The 16599-nt window shown below is 43.3% G+C and overlaps 1 protein-coding gene across 1 annotated transcript; it reads left to right on the forward strand.

Annotated features, from left to right (window-relative positions):
* The first annotated feature begins 354 nt into the window (after window positions 1-354).
* On the forward strand, window positions 355-15623 carry rsl24d1 (ribosomal L24 domain containing 1). The gene is made up of 6 exons (XM_043677509.2): window positions 355-511; window positions 9051-9164; window positions 9258-9330; window positions 11703-11766; window positions 14690-14775; window positions 14945-15623. The coding sequence occupies exons 1-6, from the start codon at window positions 431-433 to the stop codon at window positions 15016-15018; spliced, it is 492 nt and encodes a 163-aa protein (XP_043533444.1). The 5' UTR covers window positions 355-430; the 3' UTR covers window positions 15019-15623.
* Window positions 15624-16599: the final 976 nt, after the last annotated feature.

Raw genomic sequence — 16599 nt, forward strand, 5'->3', positions numbered from 1 at the left:
AGGCGCTATGCCGCGGTCCTCCCGGACACGGGGGCACCATGCTGCTGTCCTCCGGGACTGTAGGGGGCGCTGTGCCGCGGTCCTCCCGGACACGGGGGCACCGTGCTGCTGTCCTCCGGGACTGTAGGGGGCGCTGTGCCGCGGTCCTCCCGGACACGGGGGCACCGTGCTGCTGTCCTCCGGGACTGTAGGGGGCGCTGTGCCGCGGTCCTCCCGGACACGGGGGCACCGTGCTGCTGTCCTCCGGGACTGTAGGGGGCGCTGTGCCGCGGTCCTCCCGGACACAGGGGCACCGTGCTGCTGTCCTCCGGGACTGTAGGAGGCGCTGTGCCGCGGTCCTCCCGGTACTGTTCGGCCATTTTGCTGCGAGTGAGGGCAGCGGGAGGCCGGTGTCGGGGAACCGCGCGGTCACCTACAAGCCGGGGCGAAAATGCGCATCGAAAAGTGTTACTTTTGCTCGGCGCCGGTGTATCCGGGTCACGGCATGATGTTCGTCCGCAATGACTGTAAGGTGAGGCGGGGATGGGCGGGTGTTGGGGTGGGGACAGTCGGAGAGCCCGGGCCCAGGCCTCGGGCGCCTCGCCGTAGCTGTCGGCCTGGACAGCCCGGCATCATCATCGGCAAAGAGAGGCTGGGACCTGCCGGGGAAAGATCCGGGAGAAGACGGTATAGTGATCAGAACTTGGCGGGGGCACGCTGCGCCTTTGCTCGGCGACATGTTGTGGGCAACACGCACTTGCATTTATATAGCGCCTTTCACACGGTCTATCGAAAGGAATCACAAGTCAGTGAGCTACCAGTTTGAGGTTGTAGTTATTGCCACTGTCAGACCAACAAGAGCCCCCACGCAGAAAGTTGAGAATGATCCATTTAATTTGCTTGTGTCACTCGGGTAATACCAGAGATAATTCCACTACTCACCTTCAGAATTGTTGGATCTTTTTCGTCCGCATGAAAGAGGTGACGAGTTTAATGTCAGATTTGAAAGTTACAACTCAGACTGAAGTTTGAATCTGCAGTTTTGTGCTTAGGTGTTTAAAGTCAGATTTGTGAGCTAGGAGGTGTTGGTTTCAAGAAGCTACAGGGACAGGCAGAATACGGCTGGGGCTATTTTCCCTGGAGCTTTGGAGGCTGAGGGGTGACCTTAGGGGTTTATAAAATCAGGAGGGCTATATACTCAGCATATATAGAGTTACTAGACAAGGTGTTTTTCCCTAGGTAGAGGAGACCAAAACTAGAGGGCAAAGGTTTAAGGTGAGAGGGGATAGATTTAAAAAAAAACTTAAAGGTTGTGGTGTTTGTATGGAATGAGCTGCCAGAAGAAGTGGTGGAGGCTAGCACAATTTAAAAGGCATCTGTATGGGCACGAGTTGTAGAGTCATAAAGATGTACAGCATGGAAACAGACCCTTCGGTCCTCCACCACTTCCTCTGGCAGCTAATTCCATACATGTACTACTCTCTGCATGAAAAAGTTGTCCCTCAGGTCTCTTTTATATCTTTCCCCTCTTACCTTAAGCCTATGCCCTCCAGTTCTGCACTCCCCCACCGCAGGGAAAAGACTTTGTTTATTTATCCTATCCATGCTCCTTATGATTTTATAAACCTCTATAAGGTCACTCCTCAGCCTCTGCCGCTCCAGGGAAAACAGCCCTAGCCTATTCAATCTCTCCCTATAGCTTAAATCCTCCAACCCTGGCAACATCCTTGTGAATCTTTTCTGAACCCTTTCAAGTTTCACAACGTCCTTCCGATAAGAAGGAGACCAGAATTGCATGCAATATTCCAAAGGTGGCCTAACTAATGTCCTGTACAGCCGCAATATGACCTCTCAACTCCTGTACTCAATACCCTGACCAATAAAGGAAAGCATACCAAACACCGCCTTCACTATCCTATCTACCTGCGACTGTACTTTGAAGGAGCTATGAACCTGCACTCCAAAGTCTCTTTGTTCAGCAACACTCCCTCGAACCTTGCCATTAAGTGTATAAGACCTGCTAAGATTTGCTTTCCCAAAATGCAGCACCTCACATTTATCTAAATTAAACTTCATCTGCCACTTCTCAACCCATTGGCCCATCTGATCAAGATCCCATTGTAATCTGAGGTAACCTTCTTCGCTATCCACTACACCTCCAATTTTGGTGTCAACTGCAAACTTACTAACTATACCTCTTCTGCTCACATCCCAGTCATTTATATAAATGATGAAAAGAAGTGGACCCAGCACTGATCCTTGTGGCACTCCACTGGTTACAGGCCTCCAGTCAGAAAAACAACCCTCCAACACCAGCCTCTGTCTTCTACCTTTGAGCCAGTTCTGTATCCAAATGGCTAGTTCTCCCTGTATTCCATGAGATCTAACCTTGCTAACCAGTCTCCCATGGGGAACCTTTTCGACCGTCTTACTGAAGTCCATATAGATCACATCTACCGCTCTGCCCTCATCAATCCTCTTTGTTACTTCTTCAAAAAACTCAGTCAAGTTTGTGAGACATGATTTCCCATGTACAAAGCCATGTTGACTGTCCCTAATCAGCCCCTGCCTTTCCAAATACATGTACATCCTGTCCCTCAGGAGTTCCTTCAACAACTTGCCCATCACTGACATCAGGCTGGTCTGTAGTTCCCTGGCTTGTCCTTACCACCTTTCTTAAACAGTGGCACCACGTTTTCCAACCTCCAGTTATCCGGCACCTCACCTGTGACTATCGATGGTACAAATATCTCAGCAAGAGACCCAGCAATCACTTCCCTAGCTTCCCACAGAGTTCTTGGGTACACCTGATCAGGTCCTGGGGATTTATCCACTTTTATGCGTTTCAAGACATCCAGCACTTCCTCCTTTGTAATCTGGACATTTTTCAAGATGTCACCATCAATTTCCCTAATTCTATATCTTCCGTGTCCTTTTCCACAGTAAATACTAATGCAAAATAGTTATTTAGTATCTCCCCCATCTCCTGCTGCTCCACAAATAGACCACCTTGTTGATCTTTGAGGTGCCCTATTCTCTCCCTAGTTACCTTTTTGTCCTTAATGTATTTGTAAAAATCATTTGGATTCTCCTTAACTCTATTTCCCAAAGCTATCTCATGTCCCCTTTTTGCCCTCCTGATTTCTCTCAAGTATACTCCTACTGTCTTTATACTCTTCTAAGGATTCAACCAATCTATCTTGTCTATACCTGATAGGAGCTTTCTTCTTTTTCTTAACCAAACCCTGACAGGAATATACTTTCTCTGGATTCTCGTTATCTCATTTCTGAAGGCTTCCCATTTTCCAGCCGTCCCTTTACCTGTCAACATCTGCCCCAAATCAGCTTTTGAAAGTTCTTGCCTAATACCGTCAAAATTGGCCTTTCTCCAATTTAGACCTTCAACTTTTAGATCTGGTCTATCCTTTTCCATCACTGTTTTAAATCTAATAGAATTATGATCGCTGACCCCAAAGTGCTCCCCCACTGACACCTCAGTCCCTGCCCTGCCTTATTTCCCAAGAGTAGGTCAAGTTTTGCACCTTCTCTCGTAGGTACATCCACATTCTGAATCAGAAAATTTTCTTGTACACAATTAACAAATACCTCTCCATCTAAACCCTTAACACTATGGCAGTCCCAGTCTATGTTTGGAAAGTTAAAATTCCCTGCCATAACCACCCTATTATTCTTATAGATAACTGAGATCTTACAAATCTGTTTCTCAATTTCCCTCTGACTAATACAATCCCAATAAGGTGATCATTCCTTTCTCATTTCTCAGTTCCACCCAAATAGCTTCCCTAGATGTATTTCTGGGAATATCCTCCCTCAGCACAGCTGTAAGGCTATCCCTTATCAAAAATGCCACCCCCCTGCCCTCCTCTCTTGCCTCCCTTTCTGTCCTTCCTGTAGCATTTCTTTCCTGGAATTTTAAACTGCCAGTCCTGTCCATCCTTGAGCCATGTTTCTGTAATTGCTGTGATATCCCAGTCCCATGTTCCTAACCATGCCCTGAGTTTATCTGCCTTCCCTGTTAGGCCCCTTGCATTGAAATAAATGCAGTTGAATTTATCAGTCCGACCTTGTTCTCTGCTTTGTCCCTGCCTGCCCTGGTTGTGACTTGCCTTTGTTCTCAACTGTACTAGTCTCAGATTGCATCTTTTTCTGCACCATCTCTCTGGGTCCCACCAATTCTCTCACCACCGTGTGCACCCCCCCCCCCCCCCCCCCCCCCCAACTAGTTTAAATCCTCCCAAGCAGAGTAGGAAGGATTTAGGGGGACACGGGCCATGGGCCATCTACTGGCAAATGGGACTAGATTGGTTCATCATATCTGGTCAGCATGAATGAGTTGGATGAAAGGATCTGTTTCTGTGCTGTACAGTTCTATGACAGTGCTACCAACTGAACTCTGGCTGACACTTAATGTAACTTGATGGTGTACAGTTAGAATTTTAACTTGCATTTCATTGTATTTGCATGAATACATTTTGTGTGGTTATGTTCTGGAATGCACTGGTTCAGTGTGTCATGGAACCAGTTTTTGTGTACTCATAGGATATGCACGTCACTGGCTGGGCCATCATTTATTGTCAATTTTTACTTGCCCTTGAGAAGATAGTGGTGAGTTGCCTTCTTGATCTGTTGCTGTACATTTCGTGCAGTTGGACCCATAATGCTGATAGGGAGGGAATTCCTGAATTTTGACCTGAATGTATATCATGTTGTAATTTAGGTCCTTGCTCTGTGTGTGATGCAATCTACAGCACTACAATGTGTTCAGATTAAGGTCAGAAGTAGACTATTCAGCCCAAGGGGCCTACTCACCATTCAATGAGATCATGGCTGAGCTGGTAATCCTCATGCCAATTTTCCCCATAACGCTTGATTCCTTTGTCGATTAAAAATCTGTCTCAGATTGTGTTGAGTAGAGGAGTTGGAGGTCATGTTACAGCTATTCAGGACATTGGTTAGGCCACTTTTGGAATATTGTGTGCAATACTGGTTTCTCTCCTGTAGGAAGGATGTTATGAAATTTGAAAAGGTTCATAAAGAAGATTTACAAGGATGTTGCCAGGGTTTAAGCTATAGGGAGAGGCTGATTAGGCTGGGGCTGTTTTCCCTGGAGCGTCAGAGGCTGCAGGGTGGCATTATGTAGGTTTATAAAATCATGAGGGGCATGGATAGGGTAAATAGGCAAGGTCTTTTCCCTTGGGTGGAGGAGTCCAGAACTAGAGGGCATAGGTTTAGGGTGAGATGGGAAAGATGTAAAAGAAACCTAAGGGGCAACTTTTTCATACAGGGGCTGGTGTGTGTATGGAATGAGCTGCCAGAGGAAGTCATAGAGATGTACAGCACAGAAACAGATCCTTTGGTCCTGCTCGTCCAAGCTGACCAGATATCCCAACCCAATCTAGTCCCACCTGCCAGCACCTGGCCCATATCCCTCCAAACCCTTCCTATTCATATACCCATCCAGATGCCTTTTACATGTTGCAATTATACTAGCCTCCACCACTTCCTCTGGCAGCTCATTCCATAGACGTATCACCCTCTGCATGAAACATTTGCCCCTTAAGTCTCTTTTATATCTTTCCACTCTCACCCTAAACTTATGCCCTCTAGTTCTGGACTCCATCACCCCAGGGAAAAGACTTTGTCTATTTACCCTATCCATGCCCCCCATGATTTTATAAACCTCTGTAAGGTTACCCCTCAGCCTCCGACACTCCAGGGAAAACAGCCCCAGCCTATTCAACCTCTCCTATATCTCAAATCCTCTAACCCTGGCAACATCCTTGTAAAGGCAACCTCCTTTTCTGAACCCTTTCAAGTTTCACAACATCTTTCCGATAGGAAGGATACCAGAATTGCACGCAATATTCCACCAGTGGCCTAACCAATATCCTATATAGCCACAACATAACCTCCTAACCTCTGTACTCAATCCCCTGACCGATAAACAAAAGCATACCAAACGCCTTCTTCACTATCCTATTTACCTGCGACTCTACGTTCAAGGAACTATGAACCTGCACTCCAAGGTCTCTTTGTTCAGCAACACACCCTAGGACCTTACCATTAAGTGTACAAGTCCTCTTATGATTTGCTTTCCCAAAATGCAGCACCTCACATTTATCTGAATTAAACTCCATCTTCCACTTCTCAGCCCATTGGCCCATGTGATCAAGATCCCGTTGTAACATGAGGTAACCTTCTTCACTGTCCACTACACCTCCAATTTTGATGCCATCTGCAACCTTACTAACTATACCTCTTATGCTCACATCCAAATCATTGATATAAATGATGAAAAGTAGTGGACCCAGCACCGATCCTTGTGGCACTCCACTGGTCACAGGCCTCCAGTCTGAAAAACAACCCTCCACCACCACCCTCTGTCTTCTGCCTTTGAGCTAGTTCTGTATCCAAATGGCTAGTTCTCCCTGTATTCCATGAGATCTCACTTTGCTAACCAGTCTCCCATGGGAAACTTTTTGAACGCCTTACTGAAGTCCATATAGATCACATCTACCACTCTGCCCTCATCATTCCTCTTTGCTGCTGCTTCAAAGAAAGTCAAGTCAAGTTTGTGAGACATGATTTCCCATGCACAAAGCTATGTTGACTATCGCTAATCAGTCATTGACAAATATATAAACATCCTGTCCCTCAGGATTCCATCCAATAACTTCCTCACCACTGACGTCAGGCTCACTGGTCCATAATTCCCTGGCTGGTACAATTCCAACATTTAAAAGGCATCTGGATGGGTATATGAATAGAAAGGGTCTAGAGGAATATGGGCCAAGTGCTGGCAAATGGGACTAGATTGGATTGGGATATCTGGTTGGCATGGATGTGTTGGACGGAAGGGTCTGCTGCACATCTGACTCTGAGATTGAATATACTTAATGATCCAGCCTTGACAGCTGTCTCAGGTAAAGACATCCATTGTTCAGTACCCTCTGAGAGAATAAATTCCTCCTCATCTTTGTCTCAAATGTGTGACCCCTTATTCCAAGATTATCCTCTTGTTCTCGACTCCCACGAGCAACCTTCCTGCATCTTCCTTAAATGTCTCCTGAGAATCTTTCAAAGTTTCAGTAATGTTGATGGTCATTCTTCTAAATTCCAATGAGTATAGGGCTAACCTACTCAACCTCTTCTCATAAGGCAGTAATTTCATTCCTGATATCAGCCTTATGAACCTTCTCTAGAATGCTTTCAATACCAGTATATCTTTCTTTAGATAAGACTGTTGACAGTGTTCTGTCTGTGGGCCGAATAGTGTCTTGTGTTCATAGAATCCCTACATTGTGGAAACAGCCCCTTCAGCTCAACAAGTCCAAACTGACTCTCTGAAAAATAACCCACCCAGACCCATTCCCCGATCCTATTACTCTACATTTACCCTGACTAATGCTCCTAACCTACACATCCCTGAACACAATGGGCAATTTAGCATGGCGAATCCACCTAATCTGCACATCTTTCGACTGTGGGAGGAAACCCACTAAGACATGGGGAGAATGTGCAAACTCCACACAGACGGTGAGAGGCTGGAATTGCACCTGGGTCCCAGGCGCTGTGAGACAGCACTGCTAACCACTGAGCCACCGTGTTGTTTTCGCAAAACCTCCCTACTTTTATACTTCATTCTCTTTCAAATAAAGGCCAGTGTATCGGTTACATTCCCTACTAGCCTGGATGTTAACTTTTTCTGATACTTGGTTGAGGACTCCTAAATCACTCTGTTGTAGCTTTCTGAAGTCTTTCTCCATTTAAATCGTAGTCAACTCTTTTATTCTTCCATCCGTAGTGCATAAACTCCCATTTTCCCACATTATATTCTGATGGCCATGTTTGTGTGCCCTTGTTTAACCTGTCTGTATCCCTCTGCAGACTCTTTGTGTCATCTTCACCACTTGTCTTCCCACCAATTTGTGTATCATCCTCAAACTTGACTATTGCTGATTCACGCTCCCCGTCCGCGTAATTAAAATATGTCATAAATAATCATGGCTGTAGCACTGATTCCTGTGCTATTCCACTAGGTTGGTATCCTGAAAACATCCCCCTTATATCAATTCTTTTCTATTACTTAGCAAATGCTCTATCTATACTAATATACTATTCCAACAACATGGACTGTTATTAAACAGCCTAATGTATGGCATCTTATAAGATGCCTTCTGAAAATTCAAATGTACAGATTATTGCAATGTTGAAGGGATTAATCTTTTATTCATTCAACGTTGTTTTGAGTGAAATGTTGGAAAAGCTGAGGCCTGTGAAGGAAAGCTGTTCAATTTTCAGTTTATTTGACAGTACAGCTTTACTGAAAAATCGCCCAACCCATAACATTAACTCTGTTTAACCCATGGTTCAGATTTCCCGCATCCACAGTATTTTGCTTTTCGATGGTGTTGTGTGAAATCTGCCCTCTGCTACCGTGTACAGTTTTGACATTTTGGGATTATTATAAATCGAGGGAGCATGTCATTCAATTATTACGTGAACATTGTTTTGTTTGAAATATGAATATGGTTTAATTAATTAGTTGCTGTCAACTTGGCATATCCCAAGTATTTCTCTTGAGGGCAGTTGAGATCTTGGCTTGCCGAACTGCTAAAGTAGGTGCTCGATTTGATGTTTTTCTACTTAGTCTGTCCAGTTCTTTATTTCATTCGAGTTCTTGTTACTAGTTTGAGATTAATTGCTGTTTCTGGTTTGATTTTCCACTTGCCCTCATTTTATGATTTAGGATGGAGAAGTGAAGTAACTGCCCAATTATTATACATTTATCAGCAACATTTGCTATGTGAATTGAGCATTTCTGTTTTGCATCACCATTCTGCTAGTGATATCTCACTGGGATGTTTCCATTATATAGTTACTTGTCACACTGCATCACTTACATTGCTCACTTTGACTACTGAATAAGTGTCAGGTTGTGGGTTCCTGAGTCTATAGCATCACTGATGTTCCAAATGGAATTCACTTTGTCGTGGCTTTCTGTGGGCAACATTGCACTTGTCAAGAGTTAAAATTTCTTGTTCTTGCAGATTTTCAGATTCTGCAGATCAAAGTGTCATAAGAATTTTAAGAAGAAGCGTAACCCAAGAAAGGTCAGGTGGACAAAGGCCTTCCGGAAATCTGCTGGCAAAGAATTGACTGTGGTGCGTATGAAGCAGTTTCTCTCAAAATCTATCTACCTTTACTTCCTGTTCCTTTGTACTTGTTGATCTTGACATTTAATGTTTTTTTTATAGGATAACTCATTTGAATTTGAAAAACGTAGAAATGTACCAGTCAAGTACCAGCGAGAATTGTGGTCTAAGTCAGGTAAGTAGATCTTGTGTTTGGAATATATTGGGAATCTGTGGGTCACAGCAATGATTTTGATGGATCTGATGAGTTGTTCAACCTGTTTAATATGGAGTTTCCATTTTGACACTAGAGTAATCTTTGTGAATAAGGGGCAGTAACAAACTGATATGCAGTATGTGTTGGGGCAGTCTGAAGCAAATCTTTTAATTAAATCAATATTGCAGCGGTGGAGCTATCTGACATTTCACATATCTTTGCATCAGTGACAATCTTAAGCTAGAGGATTAGTGCTTCTCGTGGTTTATAAAATGTTTCTGCATATGTATGAAGTGAGGAGCAGGGCTGGGGGTGCTGGTCGGTGTTAAGGATGTTAATCACACAGCGACAACATCTAACAAAAATTATCGATCCAGAGGTGAGCTGAAAATGTGTTGCTGGAAAAGTGCAGCAGGTCAGGCAGCATCCAAGGAACAGGAGAATTGACGTTTCAAGCATAAGCCCTTCCTCACAAGATTCCTGAGGAAGGGCTTATGCCCGAAACGTCGATTCTCCTGTTCCCTGGATGCTGCCTGACCTGCTGCGCTTTTCCAGCAACACATTTTCAGCTCTGATCTCCAGCATCTGCAGACCTCACTTTCTCCTCGATCCAGAGGTGATTAAAGTACAGTAGTGTAAAGGTAGGTGTGTGACCTACATAATTTCAGTTAGCTTAGTATTTCATGTGTAAGCAAAGAAACTAACTACACAAGTAGTCATAATTTTAAAAAGGTTTTATCTTTGTGGCAAAGAATAAGCATTGACGTTTTTAGGCAATTTTTAATTGTGATACTTTGCTGAAGCCCATTGTGATTTGCTGTATTCAGTGCATTATTAACTAAAATATCATTTTTTAAAAACTATGATTCAATGTTGATGAGCCACTGTTACATGAAATAGGCTTTCATTAATAAATGTATTAAACCCATGGGAAGTGGCTGGTTTGTGTAATTCCCCCTTGAAAAAGGCAAGTGATATTGGTAGTGGCAATGAACAGAATGCTAAAACAACAAAAATAGATCATCAACAGAGTTAGAGATTTGTATTTGAAATATGAAAAATGGAGATTCTCTTTGCATTGTGTGAGGAAATCGCTGGGTTTCGTATATTAGGGAGGCACAGTGATTTGGTGATTAGCGGTACGGTCTCACAGTGCCAGGGGAACTGGGTTTGATTCCAACGTTGGGTGACTATCAGTGTGGAATTTGTACATTCTCCTCAGATCAGCAAAGGTTTCTGCTGCGTGCTTCGGTTTCCTCCCACAGTCTGAAGATGTATAGATTAGGTGGTTTGGCAATGCTAAATGATACACTGTGGGGCAATTTAGTGTCCAGGGTTTAGTAGGAGAAAGTGAGGTCTGCAGATGCTGGAGATCAAAGTTGAAACTTTATTGCTGGAACAGCACAGCAGGTCAGGCAGCATCCAGGGAACAGGAGATTCGACGTTTCGGGCACAGGCCCTTCTTCAGGAATGAGCAGAGAGTGTTCAGCAGGAGAAGATAAAAGGTAGGGAGGAGGGACTTGGAGGAGGTGCATTGGAAATGTGATAGGTGGAAAGAGGTCAAGGTGAGGGTGATAGGTCGGAGTAGGATGGAGGCGGAGAGGTCAAGAAGAAGACTGCAGGTCAGGAAGGCGGTGCCGGGCTGGAGGGATTCGGCTGAGACAAGGTGGGGGGAGGGGGGATGAAGAAACTGGTGAAGTCCAAGTTCATCCCCTGTGGTTGGAGGGTTCCCAGTCAGAAGATAAGACGCTCCTCCTCCGACCGTCGCGTTGTTGTGGTTTGGCAGGGTTTAGTAGGCTAGTTGGATTAGATTAGATTTTTTAGATTACATTACAGTGTGGAAACAGGCCCTTCGGCCCAACAAGTCCACACCGACCCGCCGAAGCGCAACCCACCCATACCCCTACATTTACCCCCTTTTACCTAACACTATGGACAATTTAACATGGCCAATTCACCTGACCTGCACATCTTTGGACTGTGGGAGGAAACCGGAGCACCCGGAGGAAACCCACGCAGACACAGGGAGAACGTGCAAACTCCACACAGTCAGTTGCCTGAGGTGGGAATTGAACCCAGATTAGCTGCGGTCAATGTGGGTAATGAGTTTGGGTGGGATACTCTTTGAGGATTGGTACAGACTCGATGGGCCGAATGGCCTCTCTCTGCACTAGGGATTCTGTGATTCTTATAACCATTTTGATTGGGTTCATGGAAATGCTTTCTGCCTGGTTTAATTGATTTCTTTTGCAAATTTCTCTGTTTCATTTCTGACCTAACTGAAGGGCTGCTATTGGGACACTTGGGAGCAGTTTATTTGCTTTATGTTAATGATAAATTATGTTCAACAGTTGTGGCGATGAAAAGAGTTGAGGAAATCAAACAGAAGCGTCAAACAAGATTTATTATGAACAGGTGAGTGTGTTAAGAGTTTAAAAAGATGTTTAAAGAATAACATGTTTATTTACAATTTAATCAAATTTGTCAATATTTCCTGACCGTAACCAGTTTTCTGTGCCATTATATTCCTGGTGATTGCCAAGCAAGAAATTGCATTCGTTTCACATTTTATGGATGGATGATACGTCTAAGAAAGAGGCCTTGGAAGCCCTTGTGTCTCTGCTGATGATTGATCATACTTCAAAGGTTTCCATAGCCAGTTCATTGTTTTGAAAGTACAGTCAAGATTATTTAGGCAAATGTGGCACTGAATTTGCAATCAGCAAAATTCCACAAACAGCAATGAAAAATCTGCCCAGCTAATCTGGTTTCAGAGAAGAGTCATACTGGACTCAAAACGTAAGTCCTCGTTTCTCTGGAGATGCTTTCAGACCTGCTTACTTTCTCCAGCTCTCTTTGCTTTTAGTTAATCTCTTTGGTGTCAGTTGAGGGATGAATGTTGGCCAAGACTTTCGGAGATCTTTGTCCTCGCAGTCATACTATAAAATCTATTACATACAATTGATAAATGCATTCTCCATTTATCCCCTTATTCAGAAAATGGTAATCCCTGAGAAATTTACATAGGTTCTCAGATAGATTATGTGCCAAGGTGGAGATTGAGTCTATAACTATGATGAAGGTGCTATTATGGAACCTAGTTATGGTAGTTGAAAGTAGATTGCCTTGTGCACAATCTGTGTCAACACCTTAGAGATGTTGTGTGGCTTCAGCTAAATGGGAACATTTGGAACTGATTTCCTGATCAAATGGGGACAAAATTGAGAATTTACAAACATTTGATTAAATCAAAATAAACTAAAATATGGCAAATATCTGCCAGTATAATTAGAGTAAGTAAGCCAGAGTTGAATATTTTTGTATTCTTGATCAATTTCAGTGCAAGATCCAAAATCTGATTTCTAAATTTATCAGTCAGTTAAGGGATATAGAGAATATTGCTGAGAAAAAGGACACATTTGGTCACAGCTTTTGGTTTTGCAGTCATCAAGGCTTTCACAAGAATACAAATTCAAGGGGGAAACCAACATGTATGTATACTGTACAAGAGTGATGATTAATTAACAAGTGGACTGTTGATGGGTAGCAAATGCACCCATCTGTGCTGATTGACAGTTAACAGGCAGGCTTTGTTAGCCTTTAAAGCTGGTGTCTTTTATTCTGGTCAGGGTATTGCCCTGAGATTTGAACCAGCTTGCAACAGTCACCTGTTTTGTCAGTTAAACAGGTGCAGTGTGTGGATATGTTCTTTCTGTCTGCAAAGAACAGGGCCCTGTGTAGCTTTCAGTCCATGCAAGTGCACCACACTGATCCTGACTGACAATTAGTTGTCAGTGTAATTCCTCGTATATACAGGATTATCCAACAGATATTGTCCAATTGCAGAATCACATCTAATGTTAGGCAATTTTGTAATAGAGAGGAAATTGTGGTGTCCTGATCACAAAAACGTTAGTATGGATGTACAACAAATAATTGGAAAGGCAAATGGAAAGTTGTTTTTTATTTTGAAGGATAATATAGGGGTTATCTTACTACAACAGTACACAGAATGAGAGAATGCACCAAGGCACTGTGTTTAGCTTTGTTCTAACTTAAGTAGGCATAAACTTGGATTGGCAATCCCATCCATCCACTCTACACCCCCCCCCCCCAAAAAAAATCTATCACACTTTACCCCCCCCCCCAACTACTTCCACTTATTGCCTTCCCACCTACCTTCCCAAACCCCAGCCCCACCCTCCATTTTGGGGCGGCACAGTGGTTAGCACTGCTGCCTCACAGCACCAGGGTACCAGATTCGATTCCAGCCTCAGGTGACTCTGTGTGAAGTTTGCACATTCTCCCTTGTCTGCGTGGGTTTCCTCTGGGTGCTTCGGTTTCCTCCCACAGTCCAAAGATGTGCAGTTCAGGTGAATTAGCCATGCTAAATTGCCCCATAGTGTTAGGTCAGTTAATCAGAGGACAATGGGTCTGGGTGGGTTACTCTTCGGAGGGTCGGTGTGGACTTGTTGGGCCGAAGGGCCTGTTTCCACAATGTAGGGTATCTAATCTAATCTTTATCTCTCATCCCCTTCCCCTTCCACATTCCTGATGAAGGGCTTATGCCCGAAACATCGACTCTCCTGCTCCTCGGATGCTGCTTGACTTGTGCTTTTCCAGTGCCCCCCTTTTCGACTCTGACTCTCCAGCATCTGCTGTCCTCACTTTCTCTTAGCAGTTTAGAAAAGGCTCAGCAGGCAGATTCCAGAGGTGAAGCAGTTGTCACTGGTTGGACAAATCAATATATACTCATTGGAATATAAAAGAACCAGAGGTGATCTTACTGAAGCATGTAGGATTGTGATGGGGTCTGACAGGGTGAATGGTGGACTGTCCTTCCCCTTGTCAGCAAATCTAGAACTAAGGGCACATTTTAAAATTAAGGGGTCTCTATTTAAGATGGAGAACTCTTTACTCTTGGAGAGTTGTTTGGCTTTGGAATTCTTTACCCAGGAGAATGGTGGAGGGAAGTTAGAGTGGCATTGAGTATAATCGAGGTGAAGGATCACAACATGCATCTGATAGCTTACAATTCTTGGCCTTGGATCGCAGCTCAGAACGCATCTCATTCTTCGCTTCTTTGTTAGCTGCTGTGTACATGCAAGCGCAAGTGGGGACGCACATTTCCCGTTCTGCACATTCGCATGTCCAGACATCAGTACCCATCACATCGTGCTATTGTGTGTTCATATCAGTGGTACAGATCCTGTCATGGCCAACTGCATCTGGGGTTGGCTCAGCTGTGCTTGCGCAGTCTCCTGTGATCACCTTTTATACACTGGAGACAGATGCTGCTTTGCTGCTAATATAATGAATATTCTGCTTTCTGTCCAAGGTTGAAAAAAAGCAAGGAGTTAGAGACAAAAGCAGACATCAAAGAGGTCAAGCAAAACATCCATCTCATCAAAGCTCCTCATGCAGGTAATAGGCTGGGACTGCTTAGATATTCATGGCATATAAAGAATACCTACAAATCTGACAAATCAAATGTTTGCTGTCTTGTAGTTAAAAACTTCGGGGTTGAGAAGTGATTTGGGAATGAGTCTAATTTGTTTTGATAATTTGAGAGTCTTGTATTTTCTTTCAACAGAGAGACCAAAGAAATTGGAAGAGAAGATGGTACATATTTTACAAGAAGATTCGGAAATGGCAGAAGAAACTTAACTTGCTATTTGCTGTCCAGATGGAGTGAATAAGAAACGTGAATCAAATCTCATGACTTAACTGTTTTGCAAGCTGTGGTCATTAACTATTCGTGGAATTTATCCAGCAGTAATCCACCAACACTTAATAAACCACTTGATCCCCAAACTTTATACAGGACAATCTGTAAGAAAGAAATGTTAGGTGGAGGTACAAATTCACTTATCTGGATATTGCACAACAGGATGATTAGGCTCATGGATCAAATTGCGAGAGCCTTTAGACAATAGTTTGGATACCGATGGTGTAACCTACCTTTGTTATATTATTAATGAATCTTTACCTGCATTTTTTTAAATCAGGATTATTGAATTATCCTCAAACCATCAACTAGAATATACCATTTTACGAAAGTGGGAATGCAGAAAATATCCAAAAGACCCAGCAATTTGGGACTGTGTGTGTTTTGATATGAATGTTCTGGTCTGATGATAATGTTTCCCCCCCCCCCCAGGTGTATGAAGTATATATTTTCAAAGTAATGTTGACTGACCCGCCCTCTTGAAATGTACTCAGCTTTAAACTTGACACGGATGATTCCAGTCAATAAACTTATTTTCATCAAATGTGTTGGTATGATAATCTGTGCAGTTGTGATGTGTATATTTGTGCAGTTATTAAATTCCTGTTTTGATTGGGTATGGGAATTGGAGAATTTTCTATTTGAACGATTAAGCTAGAAATAAATTACACTTCAGAAACAGACGTTTCATCCCATCTGGTCTGTGCTGGTACTTATGCTTCACATGAGCATCTTCTCACCCCTCTTTTTCAAATGTTTCTTTCCTTTCTCACTTGTCCTTATTTAGCTTCCACTTAAATCATCTGTCTCAACTACCTGGTGGGGAGTTCCACATTCTTATGGTAAAGAAGGGTCTACTGAATTCCCAATTACATTTATTAATGATTGTCCTACATCTTACATTGATGTTCCTCATTGTGTTTGGCCTTAAAAGTCTGTAGCTTTTCATAAGTTGAACCGAACTTTAAAGCCGAAAAAAATTCAGGATCAAAGTCATGAAAGATCAAAACAACGGCACTTTAAAAAGGAGAAGGCAGACAAAGGTAGCGACCACATGGTCAGAGGAAGAAGCCTGCACTGCTGTCTGATACAGCAGGAATCTGCACAGTTAGTCCCGTTGCTGTTTGAGTTCCAGTAAGTTTGGACATTGGAGTGCGTCCAGGAAAAATTACCATATAACTAAATTAGTAGCTGATCTTGGAGGAATCTGTGTGGGAGAGCCCACAGCACAGGGACAGATAAGTGAATAGTATTAAGTATAACGTTGCTGTAAGTCTACAATAGTGATTAGAGCGAGTTCTTTCTTGATTATAAGTTATATTGAGATCTCTCTCGATTAAATTTTCAAAATATAAACCATAAGTATTAAGTTAGCCTGGAGCAGTGTTTTTTTAGAGCAGTAAGATGGTGCCATTTTCTGGGTCTGTAGATTGTGAAGGAGCAAAAATGGCCTTTAGTAATGTGATGTGTTCTCCCTGTCGGTTGTGAGTGTTTAGAGAGAGTTTCCATTTACTGATGAT

The sequence above is a fragment of the Chiloscyllium plagiosum genome, unplaced genomic scaffold (assembly GCF_037043375.1).
Source record: "Chiloscyllium plagiosum isolate Xiang-an unplaced genomic scaffold, Cpla_swu_hap1 HiC_scaffold_39, whole genome shotgun sequence".
Classification (NCBI taxonomy): domain Eukaryota; kingdom Metazoa; phylum Chordata; class Chondrichthyes; order Orectolobiformes; family Hemiscylliidae; genus Chiloscyllium; species Chiloscyllium plagiosum.

Bases quoted from the DNA above. Each gene is read 5' to 3' on its own strand.
- rsl24d1 (XM_043677509.2), top strand. From the start codon at position 431: ATGCGCATCGAAAAGTGTTACTTTTGCTCGGCGCCGGTGTATCCGGGT. The intron at 9,331-11,702 runs GTAAGTAGATCT...TATGTTCAACAG, and splicing joins AGAATTGTGGTCTAAGTCAG to TTGTGGCGATGAAAAGAGTT. The intron at 11,767-14,689 runs GTGAGTGTGTTA...TTTCTGTCCAAG, and splicing joins ACAAGATTTATTATGAACAG to GTTGAAAAAAAGCAAGGAGT.